The sequence below is a fragment of the Ciconia boyciana genome, chromosome 2 (genome assembly GCF_034638445.1).
Source record: "Ciconia boyciana chromosome 2, ASM3463844v1, whole genome shotgun sequence".
Classification (NCBI taxonomy): Eukaryota; Metazoa; Chordata; class Aves; order Ciconiiformes; family Ciconiidae; genus Ciconia; species Ciconia boyciana.
The window spans coordinates 24021020-24037848 of NC_132935.1; the positions used below are offsets into that span (position 1 = coordinate 24021020).

General features: G+C 35.9%; 1 protein-coding gene across 1 annotated transcript in view; it reads right to left on the minus strand.

The window, feature by feature from the left end:
- Positions 1 to 3228: 3228 nt before the first annotated feature.
- Positions 3229 to 16829, minus strand: part of SPAG1 (sperm associated antigen 1) — a 46086-nt gene continuing 32485 nt past the window's right edge. The window contains exons 14-19 of the mRNA XM_072852117.1: positions 14679 to 14854; positions 11480 to 11621; positions 10449 to 10575; positions 6973 to 7137; positions 4622 to 4999; positions 3229 to 4453 (exon numbers count right to left, since the gene is read on the minus strand). Of these exons, the coding sequence (XP_072708218.1) occupies positions 4322 to 4453; positions 4622 to 4999; positions 6973 to 7137; positions 10449 to 10575; positions 11480 to 11621; positions 14679 to 14854 (1120 nt within the window). The 3' untranslated portion in view covers positions 3229 to 4321. The remainder of the gene's footprint in view (positions 4454 to 4621; positions 5000 to 6972; positions 7138 to 10448; positions 10576 to 11479; positions 11622 to 14678; positions 14855 to 16829) is intronic.

Here is a 16829-nt window from a genome sequence, read left to right on the forward strand (position 1 = left end):
CTTCTCTAAAAATTTCAAAAACATCTTGAGGGGTGCAAAATAACAGTAGTGCAAAACCCTGTTCCCTGGCCTGTTCTATTCCCTAGCCACTAGCCTGCCTTTCAGTAGCTGCAGAAAGAAAATCACTAACTCTCTACTTGTGTTAAAAACAAGGATTTGTATCCATGAGCAAATGGGTCACTGCAAGCCTGGTTAGCTCGGCTACACAGGATGTTGTCACTCTGCCATGTGCTGTGTTGGGACCACACTTCACTTCGCTGTTCCCATCACCTGAATAACCAATGTTCTCCTCCTGAAGCAGGTTTCTGTAGTGTTCTTGGTTTTGGTTTGTTTGCCTTAAAAAGAAAAAAAAAAAGTGGATCTTAATGCTGAGGAGGTGCATGACAAGTCTGAGAGGGTAACATGAGCTGCGATTTGGGTCTCCCTGCCATGAAACCAAGTACACCATTCAAGATTCTCTTGCATTCTTCTAAAGAGAAAAATGCTTTATTCTTCAAAGGACACAATAAAACAGCTGTTACACTGCAACTATTTAGGGCTGCAGAGCTTTCTCTCTCTGGTCCTGAAGAGGTTCCCCAGGCTGAGCCAAGTGGGACAAGTTTAGGCAGCCCATACCTGTCAACTGAGTGGCTTTAGGCACTCAGCCCCTAAAGTAGTTCCTTCCACACCCCCAAATCTTTCAGTATGCTGATGCTGCCCCAACAGAGGGGCAGGTTTGGCAGCCTGGTGGCCTTGGCTTGAGCTGTCCAGGCCAAGTCAGCAGTACAGTCCCTAACAAATTTGATTTTTGTAAGTTCTATGTCTTCAGAAATTGTCCTGCCTGTCAGTCAGCCCCCCTCAAATACTGTCTGAGCTAAGCAGCCAGTCTCAGTGAAATCTGAAGGAGGCAGGGACATCACCAAAATGACTGCAAGTACTGCTTGCCCGCTGGTGGCCTTACAGACAAACGGCTCGCATGTCGCTGAACTTTTTTGGTTTTTGCTCAGCTTCATGGCCCATTTTTCTTACATTTGAGAGTTACCAACTTCCTTTTTTTGAAGAAGAAATATGTATTTGTCTATTTGACCTCTTTCAGCTATTAAAACAATAAATGTCTCAGCTGCTCCTTTATTCCCTTGTACTTTAAAAAAATTATTACTTATTTCATATTGGGTGCTAAGGCCGAAAGTTCATAGTTGAGATGATTGTGAGTAGCATCAGACAGACGAGGTTTTGCAGATCATACAGCTGACCTGGTACTTCAGGAGTAGAGGTAGTAAAGGTTTAGTGCCTAAAACTTTAGGGGCCTGCTACCCGTAGCACAGCGTGATCCCAATTACTGCATCAATTACTGTTCAATGGTGTCTGCTTCAGAGTTCATCTGGGAGTGAGGCCAGTAATACGGCACTGGAAGAAACGTGGACACCTCTCAGAGCGGGGCCCTTGAACATCTGCTTGCTGAGTGTGAGGGAAGTGGGGCTGGTGCCCAGGATCTGCTGGGAGCGCATGCCCAGCCTGGCGGCAGTTTCAGGAATGCAGGACTTCAAGAAAGTGTCTTCTCCCTTTGGGATCATGGACTGGGATGAGCTTAAAAAAATTTTAAAAAGCAGCTCCTGGTATGTGACAATGCCTGGGAATATACCGGAATATTGTTTGAGATCAGTATCAAGCTATACTAGAGGGGCTGTCTACCAAAGAGTGTTTGGGGTAGGTGGGGGGTTCTCTAAATACTCAACCAGCCAAAGTTTATGGTCTGCCTCGAACTGAAGAGATCAGACTCAATCACACACAGAAAGTGAAAACCCATTTGTTGCCAAGTATTTCGTCAGGGCTGAGTTTAAGCTGTCTAGCAAAACCTGCCCTCTTCTTAGCGTCTACTGAAGAGAGACATACCCATCACCAGCTCTTTGCTTCAGAAGATGGGTGACTTCATGGCAAAGTGCTGATTTTTCAAATCAGGGGATGTTTGTTATTTACTCTCTCACTGACTGCATCTGACACACGTGGGTACAAAGCTCTGGCTGCAGCTGGTGACAGCTCCCTCCCGCCAGCTGCGTAACGGGTTCACTTGCAAACATTGCTGCAGTTCTCCATTTAGAACTTCTTAACAAGGGGTAATTTTAGCTTCCTGATCTGCTGATCTCTGTCACTTTTACCTCAAACTGAGTCAACCTTTGTTTCAGCTGACATTCAAGCTGGAAGGCATTACCAGAAAAGGTATCTTCCTGGACTACTTTTCTCTGGACCACTTCTAGGTTTCTAGTTTAATCACTAGGGATTGATTAAAACTGTCCTAAAATTAACTGTGATACTGTATACCTATCTATGAAAATCCATTTGTCTATTTCCTCATGGATAAATGATTTGTCAAGAACATTCCATTTAAAAATCTCTTTAAAGCCTTTTTGTCTTTTTAATAATGATTGTCTCCTAAATTTACTAAATCATATTTTTATTATGATTTACTGCTGCAAAGATTCTGATTTTTGTCTTCAGTGTCAAAACAAACTATACAAATGAGATAGATACGAACTTTAGCAGGTCAAGACTGCTTCTTAGGAGGTATCTAAAGAGCTTTTACTACTGGGGGGTTTTGGTGGCACAGAGAAAGATTTAACTTCATCAAGAGCTTTTGTGATGTGGTGGCTTTTGACATTGGCTTGTACTCAACTACAGTTTTCAAGCAACTAAGACTATTTTAAAATCACATAGCTGGTTTTTATGCTTTCTTTTAGCAAAAGAACTTTTTTCCTAATCTGTGTATTATTAATACAATCCTCCCACTTATTAAAACACTCCGAACTCTATTAAATGAAAATCAATTAAGTTTTCTAAACCATGTCAGTAAGTTGCACACATACAATGAATCTTCCCTGAACATACTAAACTGAGGTGTAAAAAATAAAGAGATTGAAATCACTAGCACAGAAATTAGTGAATGTGAATACCTTGCCACCATGACTGAAGAATGAAAGTGGCACTTTGTTGGTTAAGTACAATTGGTTATGCATAGATTAGATGAGCGACAGATCTCTCTTGAACACATGACAATCTCATAAAAAGAGGACATTTAAAACCAAAAACCATCGGTTGTACTGACAGTGCTTTAGGAATTAAAAGCCTCATTCTTGGCACTCTACTTCAAGACAAAACTCATAATCCACATGTCAGAATTATAAGCCTAAAGAGTGTAGAACCAGAAAAGAGCATCCATAATTGTACTTTTCAAGAAAAAAACTTTATTTTTTTAATTAATATACACCTGAGAAAAATTTTCATTAGAACATTCTTAATGATGTTTCTGCAGTGCTAGTGAGTTTGATACACATTTATATCACATGTGCAAAGAAGGCATTGGGGTATTTGAAAAATTTAAAAGCTTCATCTTGAAAAAAGGAGCTTTGTCAGAATCAAATATAAAACACAAGTACTGCCTGAAATAAAAAAAATAAATCATACTGGTCCACAAAATGGTTTGACTTTAGCTTTATAAATATGTCTGTAAACAGAAATAGCTGGTGTTTTAAACAATCTGGTTACAAAACTCAGAGTTAAATATTTTTATTGCTAAGTGCAGCCACTTGTTCTCCTGTTTACCACTGTCACTTCAAAAGCCATGCAAACCAGCAGTCCTTACACACACACACAGAAAAAAAATAATTCTCTGTGCAGTAAAAATTACTCGCTTGTTAATAATTTTACAAACGTACCCATTTATTTAATAATTAATTATTTTGATTCAAAGTGTTCCATGACAAGCTAATACATTATTCATTTGCCTCTTCTGCTAAGCTGTATTGCACCAAAAATATTTAAATCTGTTTTGTATAGATCAGAGAGAGTGAAGAAAGATGGCCTGTAGTAGTTTATCTGAAAAACGTTAATACTTTTTGTAAACTCATTTTAGCAAAGCTATTGCTAACTGACCCGTTTATCTTGAAGACACTTACTTTATCACAAGAACATACAACTCATAAGATGGTATAACAAGTGATGACTAAGTGTATTATCTATCGTACCATCAAGATATTTCACATTATATATATAATGTAAAATATATTCTTATATATATAATTAACACAGTCTAAATAAAATCAGTATGCCAAATAACATGAACTTTGTAACTAAACACCAAGACATGCATTAAATTCTAGAGATTAAAAATGTATACAACTACAAGAAAAAAAGAGCAGCAAGTTTTAAATGTGCATATGCTGTCAAAACAAAATAGAATTCAAACAGTCTGGGTAAAGACCCACTTCAACTCATGCAAGTTTGCAGAGTTCATACATCCATCTTCTAAACATGAACTATATGCATGCAACTAATACATTTTAACTTCTTAAAGTTCATAAACCTTTTTAAGGCTCTCAAGATCTTCCAAAGAGTACTGATGATTCCGGTTTTCCGAAAGCAAGTGAAACAGTTGCTGAACCTGTTCTTTTTCGTTTTTGCTAAGAAGGGCCAGCACCACCTGAAAAAAACCAGATTATTTTATAATCAGCACAGGTTGATTGAAAATCATAGTATTTGACAGAGATACAAAATCAGTGTATCATTTCCTTTTAAGATATGAAAATTTCATTTAAGTTTCTGTTCAACTTAAGCATGCATTCAATTAAGGAACTTAAGCAAGCATTACCTTAAATCTTTCTGCTTTGCTCAGGTAGAAAAGGTGCTGATATACAAGGCCAGGATCTTTTCCAAGTACATAACATTCCAACGACTGGATAAAGATCAAAAGGATTTCTCCTTCAAGTTTGTTACTTAGCAGCACTGGCAATTTTTTTGGATCGGTAATTGTTAAAAGATCTGCACAAGCAGCTTTATCCTTATTGGTATTCACTGCATTTATAATCTGACCAAAGTCATAAGCATTAGATGGTTCAGAAATGTGCAGTTTCTCAGAGGTCTTCAGTGGCACACACTTTTGAACTGCTTCCTTAGAAGTAACATGATCAGTCACACCATCTTCTGATGTAGCAAACTGCCTCTCTTCCTGTTCATCAGATTCAGTCACCTTCACAAAGAAAATGGCAACAAATCATTTTAACATGGACATACAGGTGACCTGAAGGTTCATAAACTGCATGCATATATCCACCAATAATGTCACTAAATTAAAGTCAGCATTTTACTCTTCATAAAAGAAAGACACCTATGTTCTTTTACATTCTACTTCCCCCCAGAATAGTACCTCTCTGATTAATCTTTAAAGGTTTGTAGTCAAAAGTGCGTATTTCACATTTCCTTTCTTTCACTGCTTGGCACTCCGCTGTAGAAAGGCAACTGAAGACCACTGGGAGAAAGCTAAGGAGGACTGTATACATATATTAAATGTGAAGTTGCAGAAGACAAGCAGAACTGAAGTCAAGTCACCAGATACCCATGTTTCCTTTCACTGCTGTGCCTTCAGAATAGTACAGGTATATGGCAGCTTTATCAGGTTGCTGTCTGGAGTCTTGCTGTGGAAGGACAAAGCTCAGCATGGTCTAACTGCCTGAATACCCTCTTAACTTCTCCAAAGTTTGCAGCCCATATTGAGTTTCATGAATCAGTCGCTACAAAATTAACCACGGGTTCAACTATATTTGCTGAAATCCAGTTCAAGCTATCAAGAGTTGTGGAATTAGTATAAACTGCCTAAAACTCATTGAACAGGGTCTCTTCAATGGATGCCAAGTTTTTCAGAAAGTCTGAAGATACTGTATTGCATAGCTCCCAGCACAATGCTGTACTACATTAGTCATTTTTGGAAAATACTGCATTGGGCTTATCGACATTTTGTTCTAATTTTTCAACAACCCTTATTATCAAGAGAGAAATCTTGACTGTCTTCTATATAATTACAGCTTGATTAAAATGGAATAATAATGATAAATCCCAGTTTCTAATCAAATTTTCCTTACTTTTATTTGCAGTCTGTTTTCATAGAACTACCTTGTACTACAGCAGATAAGACAAGGAAGGCTCTCTAAGGGGGCACCTGTAATTATGATAGCAAATGCTTCCTGCCCCACTCCTGGAAAAATTACCGCTGCCAGTAATGTAGTTAGCTGGTCTCTGAACCATGCAGTCACTTCCCAAATCTCTGCTAAACACTTTCCAGGTCCCTTTGTTTGTCACAACTCAGAGCTTAACTAACACTATACCCGGCTTACGCCAGTTACATAAAATCCCATGAACTCCTGACAATGTGAAGTGTTTCAATAAAACAAATTGTTTCTATATTAATAACTGCAGTTTCCATTACACCACCATTTTGAAATTACATGATCAAATTACAGTATCACTGTATAATACTGTACAGACTGGTAAACTATGTATTTTAATGATATATTTTAAACTGAAAAGGGAAACCTCCCCCATTCTTAAAGGACCAGCAAAGTTACAATCCAAAAATATCAGATGACTGAGAAAATCCTTTCATCGCCTAATTTCACCCAGAACTCTGCAAGGCTAACATTTTGATCCAGTACATAACATTACACCATGTATTTCTTTTATAAGATCCTACAGATATTTTACCCATACTCTTGCTCTTTAAGGCAAGATTTAATTCTTCAGACCAGTAACTTTACTACTAGCACAAGAACAATTCAGAACAATTAACCTTTGCCAGCACAGCCCCAGAGGCTTCCCAAGTAGCACAGACTTTAAAAGCAAAACTGCTATTTGACAGCTGTATCCTGTAGAACAGTTTTTGTTTACAAGGAGCACATCCTCAAGTTTAGTGCCATCTAAATGCACTTTTCTCCATTTCTGCTGTGGTTCTGAATACACTTCAAAGCAGTCCAAGCTTTACTATAGAATGTAATGGACACCAAACACATCATATGCAAGAATTCTCCAATATGCCCTCAAAATAACATGAAAAATACAACCCCACCCAAAAAAAGCATAGGGCTAACAAGTGCAAAACAAAAGCTTTAGTATTATCTCTTCAAATGTGCGGCTTCTGTACTGCTTGCTGTTAAAAATGAACAGGTATACCTCTTGTATGGTTATTTTCTTCCTTTGCTTTTGCTGATCACCAACTGCAGCACTGCTGTCAAGGTTAAGCAGTTGGGTTACCTCCTCTAGTTCCTTTTTTGCTTCAAGAACATTTGGATCTATTAGAAGTACTCTGTTGAAATCATCAACACTGGCTTGATAATTCTGTAAGTAGAAGGGAAATTTTTTTTTTCATAAACACACCACTAGAAAAATAAATTAGAACTACCATACTGTCCTTTACCATTAAGAAAAATAAAAATGCTAGGATCTTGACATTAAGTAGAAAAAAAATAATCTAAATACAGACAGTGTAATTTCATTAGAGGGGAAAAAAGGAAACGGAGGATGAGTTTGAGTTAGTATTTTACGGATAAATACCTCCGTATTAAATATGTAATATGAAATTTTTTATTCTCAGAAACATATTCCCTGTATCACAGAATAGATTATTGAAGACTGCTTTTAAGCATAATTTCTTACATTGTAACACTTCCTCAAGATTAATATAATGTGAGTCCATCAACAGTTTGCGTACTTGCTTTGCCAATAAAAGAGAGTTAAATTAAGCTTAGATTAAAAATATATCTAATCTTCCTGGGCTTCAATACAACAGACTGCCTCTTACAGCTTAAAAAGCAAAATTTTTGGTTATACTTGATAAGATTGGTATTACATTATGAACTATGGGATAAACAACAAGATTAGGAGGACAAATACAGTGACAGAGTGGCATTAGGACACAGTTCCTCAATCATCAGTCTTGTCATTTGTTTTATGTTTTTATTTCAAATTTTGACATTAGGAATTATGACTAAATTTAGACTAAATTTTCTGGAGAGGCAAAGTTAATAGCATCAATTCTGAGGAAGACTGGAGTATCACATAGAAAAATCAAGACACCTTGAGGGCTGGAGTATCAAAAATAAGTATAAAATGTAACAGTAAACGACCATGCAGACAGTAAAAGATCAACATAATTTCTTTGTGTAAGGGACCTAATATTTCTTCTGTTCCCAAGCAGTATCATAAGGTTACTGTAAGTCATTCATATTATCATCAAAAAAATCCTCATGTACCAGCTGAGGTATTTCCTCAGCACCTCAACTGTAATAAAAGCACTAGTGTACGAGTCAGTTGTGTTTTCTTTCCTACGTGGAATATTTTGTTCAATACCGATGACCAGTATTCAAGGTGCAGAGACACTGAAGTAAGTCTGTAACTGAACTGAAGTCTGCTGTATCATGAAAGAAGAGTAAGAGAACTAGAATTATTTAGCCTTAGCAAATGAATGCAGAAAGGAGGCAGATTGCTTTCATCAAAAACCAGCTACTAATTAAGCTAAACCACTTGAATTACAGATGTGAAGATTCACAACTACAGAGAAATGAGATTCTGAAACAGACTTCTGAAAATGATCCCAAGGGCCAGCAAACAACCAGCCCTCTCGTATTTAAAACTGCAGCCTGCCAGACTTTTCAACACAAATCATATGATATGGTTGTACCCAAAGCAAGAGACTGGACTATCAGCTGTAGAAGATGCGGTCCGGGGTCCTGTGTCCTATGGTATAGGTCTAATCCATCACACCAGCATGATTTCTTCCTGATCTTCCCTTAACTACACCTCAGTAAATCTGTAAAAAACCCTCATTTACTACATTAAATTCCACTGCAGCTTTTGTGGTTAAGTATCTGGATATTTACATACAAATAACACTTCCCAGCTTAGTTAGGTCTTTGCCAAACTACATGCTTTTAGCTCTTAAAATCTTCTATTACAGAGTCATTTCTCAACCTCAAATAATTTCTGTTGCTTTCTCGGTTTTACCAATCACTCACATCCCTGGAATTAGCAATAATGAAGGCATTAAATCCAACCACAACAGAACATTTTGGGAGTCCCCAGCTCAGACTGTTCTGAAGGAATCCATGAACAGTATGTTTCAGGTTATGTCTTCAATAATACAAAAATAGTAATTTTTTCTAGGATATTCAAAAAAGCAGAAGTTATTTCACAAATTCTTGACATTCTTCACTAGCATGTAATTCCCTTTTTTGGACTGGTAGAATGACTATATACCTTTTCTCACATTTATACTAATTTTTTATCAACTTCAACAACGTAAGGTTACAGATGATTAACACCAGGTTAACTGTACCACGCTTGGTACAGTTACAAAAAAGATTTTACACAAAATTAAGACTTTTCACCTTCTCTGAAAGTTAATCAAAGGAAACTTTCAAAGTTTCATAGCTACTGGAACAGAGGAACAAATTTATCATAAAAAAAAGATCCCATGGTTCCTAAGACTTGCATTTGGAATTATAATACAGGGTAAGAACAGGCTAGTATACTGCTACGCACAAACATGTTGTCCTCAGGTGATTTGTAAGCTGAGAGACAATCAGGTAGTTTTTTGTTAAGGCATCAGACAGAACAGAGGTCCGAGTTAAGTATCTATTTGACAGACACTGCTGGAACCTGGTGGACGCTTGGAGTGATCACCTCCAGTTATAAAGAGCAACATGGGAGAAAGCACTTAAGATGCTTGTTTAAAGACACTTGTAAAATTTAATACAAAGTAGATCATGACAGCTGCCATCATGAGCCAACAGAAGTGAGAAGCTGATCATTCAGTACCAGGTAAGAGTTGACAGGTAGGGTAAGGATTGCTATGAAAGAATTATTAAGTGTAGAGACTAATTAACATCACTGAAGAAGAGGAACCAACAGAGCGATGGACAAAAGGAACAACATGGTTCAAGTGACGGAAAACGAGATTTGCAGTCACATCAGGATGAATCTGAGCAATGTAAGTCTGCATTTATGAAGATAAGGTAAAAGCATACTCAAAAAACCTGTGTGTTAAGATGAGCACAGAATAGACACCACCACCACCGTGTAGATGGAAAGGAAATGGTTGAGTCCCCACACCGTCCACAGAATGAGAAAGTAGATTACTGACCAAGGTTTGTAACATGTTTGGAGAAGGAACAGAGTGAGAATGAAGATAATTAAAACCCTGGTTTAATATGACAAGCACTCAAATATGAGCAGATGCCAAAAGACAGCTTGAGATTTTAGTTTGGACAGATGAAGACCGACTTGGAGAGAATCCATTCGTCATCAGCAAAGATATAGTAAACACCTTGACAGGAAAAAACAGACTGGGATACCCAGAAGAATATTAGAACATTAGAACAGAGTTGAAACTTGCTTAACCAATCTCCAGTCAAACCTCATTTATTCCAATATTCTTGTATTTCTCAAATTTTTACAAGTCAACATGCAGGTTTTTATGTTGCAAAAATATTTATATAATACTTTATGTATGCCTAATGCTCTACAAAGTAATAAATCATCAGCACTGCATACTTCGTATTCACCATCAACTGCAACTCCCTGATTGCCTTTGAAGAGGATAAGCAAGTTTAGAAGTGCTTAAGAATACCTGCCATGTTCTTTTTCCTCACCTGTAATCCTTTGTACGCTAGTGCTCTTCTATAAAAAGCTTTAATATTAGAATCTTCTATCTGAAGAACATGATCACAATCCTGCTTAGCCTCTTCATATTTATACAGTTTCAAGTAACAGAGAGCTCTAACACAGAAAAACAGAACACACTGCAATATAAGTAAATTCTACAGTGCAGTAGTGCCAACAGTATCTGACTCATAAACGTTAATTACAATACTTCACACAATTCAGTCTCAATGTGGTGTTTTTTAAAGTACATCAAAACCAGTAAGTATTAATAACATCACCAGATGGATTTAGAGAGGGCAAATTCCTGCAATAAAAGTCAAAATTCAAGTATGACTAATCTTGAAGTTAGGCAGATATGTAAGTATTTTAAAAGTAGAGCTTATGTTAGTATAATATGATAGTATAGTAGTGGATATAGTATGGATTTTATACAGCCATTCTGGGTAAAAAAGTGCTCTAGATTAAATAAGCAATACTGCTTTCTGCACCTAATTATTACTTGGAAGTCTCCTACTCAAGTACTGGCCTAATCAAATCCTTCTTAGTTTGTGAAAGCTGATAAGATTACAGCATAAAGAATTATGCTGCAGAATTAGGTCAACCTTTAAAATAATGCTGTTGTATGACCACATTCCTACTTTTATTTTCTCAAAATGTACATTTTCTCTGAACTATTACTCTTCATATTTGAGATATGGCTACTGCACATTAGTTTTTAACTAAAATCATACCAGTATTCTAAAAAAATGCTGCAAAATGCTATGCTAATTATAACTTTTACTATTGCTTACACTATTTATAGAAAGATTTTAAGATATATATCAGTGACATTAATACTTGCTCCCCTTGGAAAATAATGCAGTTTAACAAAAAATCAATTTTGTTATTAAAACCAATCAAGTGGAAAAAAAAATTCCTTCTTTTAAAACAGTAACCGAAGTGATGCAAAATCTCTATTGCAGGGAGAAAATATAACTATTGTTATCCCACAAAGTGGGGTTGGATTTTGGATCTTTACCTGTTAGTGTAGATCGTACATTCCTTGGTATTTAACTTCATGCATTCGCTGTATTTATTTACAGCTTCTTCGTATTTACCCTTTTTTACAAAATCATTCGCTTCATTTTTTAATGTCTTGAACTTCTCCTCAGCTTTCTCACCTACATGACAAAAGGATCACAGTGTTACATAAGAAGGTAGTTCATTAAGGGTAGCTGAATAATCTACCCAGACTAAGAATAAATGCCTGTCATCTGGAGTATCTTTATCAGTCTGCACATTGCCATTTCTGTCCTAGATCTCCCTGCTGCTCTAAGAAAGGCATAAACTACCATATATACATTTGGCACAACACATACTTCCTCATGCACCTGGGTACCTATTTTGCTGAAAATAATGGGAACGCAACAGATAGCTCTGCACTTGCACCTCCTTCTGTCTACCCCTTCTGTGTGGTAGAGAGGGACTATACATCTCCACTGAGATACTCGTTTTATTTACAATGGTGGAGATTTAATCAGCAGGATTAAAGGCCTTCTAGATCTCCACTGTCACACCAATGCGGTCATAATTTAATCTAATATTCTTTCTGCAAGCAACCACCTATCACAATTACTACGCCAAACTAACAATGACAAACAAATAATCACATCAGTAGGGGTTAGTGATACATCAGTAATATTCTGTTAATAACTACTTATAAAAGATGCTTCAAAGAACCTGAAAACACCTAACTATACTTTTCATAATTAATATTGTGTTCTTCCATAATTGTCTTTTCTTCTAAACTCCACATCATTTGTTGCATATGCTTCTGGGTTAGATTACAATTTTTAGCTATGTTTGCAGTGGAAATCCTGACTGCAGTTTCATGTCTCTGTGGTGAGCAAACAGTAACTCATAACATAGATCTAAGCCAATCATAATGGAAAAATCTACTTTTTGTACCTTGCTAAAGAATGAGCCCCTTGCCAAGCTTCAGGTTTTAAACACTGTATATAACCAGACACTTTTAACCAATCATTAAACTCAGTGAGTTCTTTCATAAAAACATGGCAGTCTCCTATGCCAGAAAACTACACGTGGACTTGGGGAAAAAATTAAGTAACAACATGAGACCAGAACAGACTTATGCAAGAAACACACCTAAATTATAACTCCGGTTGTAAGACACAGAAAACAACTGACAATTGTTGCAAAAAAAGTGTCAGCCAACAGTAACATTTAACTACTGACTGAAGATTATTGCTGGCACACTTCTGGCACCGGCTATCATTGTCAGGTCCCACTGATTTAGTACAGGCCCGAGAAGGCAACCACAACCTTAGAGTCAGCCTTCGGTGAAGAAAATAGTTACACAGTCTTCATTTAATATTTCTAAAAACAAAGCCTAACCAAAGCCCACTCTATTTGAAATAGATCGAGATGTGTTTTGCATCAAAATGCCGCAGAGCAGAGTTCACGAAGACAGCGATGGCCAGTTTCGTTAACTTTCATAACAGGCTAAACATGGTCATTAGTGTTCTCAGGAGCTGCTTATCTTTGTACTTTTCACTACAATGATCCTCAAATTCTCTCTCTTAACAAAGTTACATAAGGTTATATAGCTCCAAATTTACTACTTAAAAGGTTTAAATAGGTTGGTTATACATTAAAATAAAAATCCAACAAGTTGTATTCTTTAAAATCAGAAAAAGCCTGGAGCACAATCAGTACAACAAAAAGCACTTTTCAAGTTAAGTATTTATGTTTAATAGCAACAGTTGTGCAAGATACCAGTTGTCTACTTCATTTCAATAAACCAAAAGTTAAACCAAATTGCTGCCCAATCATTAAGAGTGACGAATCAGTGATGACATGTACTGACAACAACTGTAATGAAAATACTTGTCACTGGACATTTTTAAAAAGTAGAGTAAAATTTTTATCAGTTTAATTGAGCTTAAATTATACATCAACACGCCTCGTTTCTTAAATGAAAAACAATTTTCTGTAGCATTACTGAACTTTAGTATGCACTACTATTCAAATCGTGCATAAACCACACTATTACAAATTTCTAGAACTATGTCTTATTCTCAAGAAAAATGTCCAATTCTCATAAATGCATGTATTTGTAAGTTGTGTTGTTTTACATCATGTACAAATAAATTCAATGCTATCTGAAAGATCATTTTAAAGTCATTAAATCTGTAGTGCCCTAGAGCACAGATTATTTGAGGACATGCATTATTGCAGTACCGCATTATGGATAGATAACCCTATCACTGCTACATATTTGGCCAGCAACCCAGTTACGCATTGCAGCCTCCCCTGTGTTAATCAAGGGGAGATTATCTTCAGCACTGCTTTTCTTTACATTGAAATAAACTCAAAAGGGAACCAATTAATGGTCATGTAAGAGTAAAAAATGATACAGTTAAGACCTTTGCAAAAATAATGTTTAACGTCAATAAAAACTGAATCAGAAAGGTTCCTTCACCTGATTTACTGGAAAAGAAAACTAGAAACTGCAACAAAGGGAAAAAAATCAGGAGGAAGAAAGTGTCCTAAAGCAGTTAAGCACTCAGTGCTTATGTGTAAACAAGTCCAGAACTAACATCTTTGAAAGGTGACTACTAAATGGCCGCTGTCAAAGTTAGAATCTACGGTAAAAAAAAAAAAAAAAAAATCAGAAGTGTTCTTCTATCTTCTATAGAAATGTTCTTCCATTTTACTAACTACTGGCCACCTAGAAGTCTACCTACCATTTCTATTCTGAAGAGCTGAATAATGTTTTCATGAACAATTAAATGACAGCTACAAATTATGCAGCTGATTATGTTACTGAGGTTGGGTGTTTGTTTGGGTGGTGGGTTTTTTGGGGAAAACTGTGTTATAACTGTAGTATGATGTCAGGGAAACCACTGATACTTGTGATAGGACTCAATATAATGCTGATGAGAATTTACGCTGTATTTTCCTTTATTTTATATAAATTCAGAAAGTACATGCTGCAAACTACATCATTTGGCTTTAAAAAAATTATCATAACTGTGGCTCCGTAAAACACATTAAACCCAATCATGTAAATGACCATTATCTAACTTGGCTTTTCACAAAGATCTCTGATAAGTATTTTCTAAAGCTGTTTCTTTGACATTATTAAATCGTATTCCATTTTTCAATTAAAATTATTTTCTTTTTTGTGTATATATATTTGCATTAGCTATACATACGATTCATCTGCAACTGTTCTTCTCTGTTGGTATCTGTATTACTTCTTGGCTTATTCTCTGAAGTAAAGCTTCCTGGATCCCACCTGTGTAGCTGAGCAGCAACTGGGACAACCGGAATTGGTGGCAGTTTCTCCCTCCAACTGGAGCCATCCTGATCAATTAAAGTCTTTGTTATTCTGAAAGAGAAAAGCCCCACTAACATGAGTTTTCATATATTTAACTCATGCTTTAATAAATTACACCCAAATTAAATGATGCAATGTTCTAATTTTTCAGAAAACAACTGAACAATTATCCTTAAGACTAATTTAAAACAAGATTGTCACAGCAGCCAATGGTATTGCACTCATTTAAGACTTAGGCTTTTTCCCCTTTTTAGCGTATTTATGCTAGCATTTAGAAGACAAGAAGCTGACTTCAGCATGATCTGTAAATATTTAAGCAAATGACTGATTTTGCAACTAAGCTCTAAATGCTGCCTACTACACACAATAAAGAAGTAGGAAAAAAAATTGATGTATTTATTTTGTTTACTTTCCTCAGCTGTTCATAAGTGTTATTTGTAACAAGTGTAGATTACAATGTCCTCAGACAAAGTGTGGTACCTAAATTTGCCGATGTCAAATGAAACCTCTTACACAACAATTCTCTGAATAACCGATGCATTTTATAGCACAGTCAGAAATTTGTCAATCAATCATTCTTTATCCCCATTTAAAAATGCAAAGAAAATACATAAAAACTGTTCAGCCTTTCTTAAACCAGCACACACACACACATACATATAGGTCAACTATTTCTATACATGAGAGGTTCAATCCAAAATTCATTCAAGTGGGAGCTTCCCATTGCTGTGATACATTTTGGAGAAAGACCTAAGTAAACATAATGAGTAAAGCCATACAAGACTTCATGGTTCCATTACAATTTTTGTAGTGTTTTTTAAAAAACCCCAAAGAAATATTAATCAATTATGAGAATGAGAATAATAGTGAGATAAACATCTTCTAATCTCAAACTGAGCTTAAGAGTCAAGTTCAACTGTGCTAAGTCTACTACCTAGAAAAATTGTGAATTGAGTAGTAAAGCAAGTCGCATTGATACTATAGCCAATAAACCTCCAATTTGTATATTAGGTGCATTTCCATCTAACACAGGTGTAAAAAACTTACTACATGAATACACATCCAAAAAAAAAAAAAAAAAGAACCTTGAATGTGACATGAAGAATGGAATAGAATGAGCATAAACTACCCAATCAAGTTTTCTTGCTTAGTTTTGTTCTTTTTAAATATTTGAATAACAGCTATGAAACAAAAAAAGCGCCTCAGTATAATACTCTGGCAACAAAGTCAGAACACTCAGGACCAAATTCTTTTCCCATTAGGGTCTGACAGAAAAACCAATACAAGAAGCAGCACCTGTTATAATCTTCTTTATTGTAAAACAGAAATTACCAAAATATTTTAAAGAATGATACAGATTAAAAAGGCTGTTTGTAGAGCTATATAATGTGTGATTTTATGTATTACACAGTGCTGCATGAAACATTATTTCTTGTATTTTTGAACTGAAAGTAAGTTTCTTCATACACAGAATATCACATTTGGTAGTATTATCTAGTTGCTTTATTTGTTTTCTAAGTGAACAAGAAGAATATTTCTCTGTGTGTTAGCTACATATGCCCCTCCAGGGGCTCTCCTCTACCTGTATCATTACTAAATCGTATTTTATAGGGCATACCAACAAAGCAGCTTGTCCAAGTTCTGTTTTGCTCTAATTTTACTAAAACTTTAGATTTTTTAAATGATGGTCTGAATTCAATTGTTAAGAAAAATGTGGCACACCATCATAAATTAGACAGCCCTACGATTTACTCACGTTATTTTATTAGAGAACAAAACTGTACACTTCATACTAAAAAGTCAATTCATTACTTTTAGGCATTTCCCATAGAAAGTAACAGAATAATTCTACAGTAAACCATGGTCCTACTGACTTCCTGTTTAATTTTTCTCCATTTATCATAATGGACTTAAAAAGCTGGACAAAAAACCTGATCTAATTCATCAAAGTCAACAGAAAGAATCCTGCAGTCTTTGATGATCGATCAACTTCTTGTAATATAATAACCTAAGAACAATCTTTTGC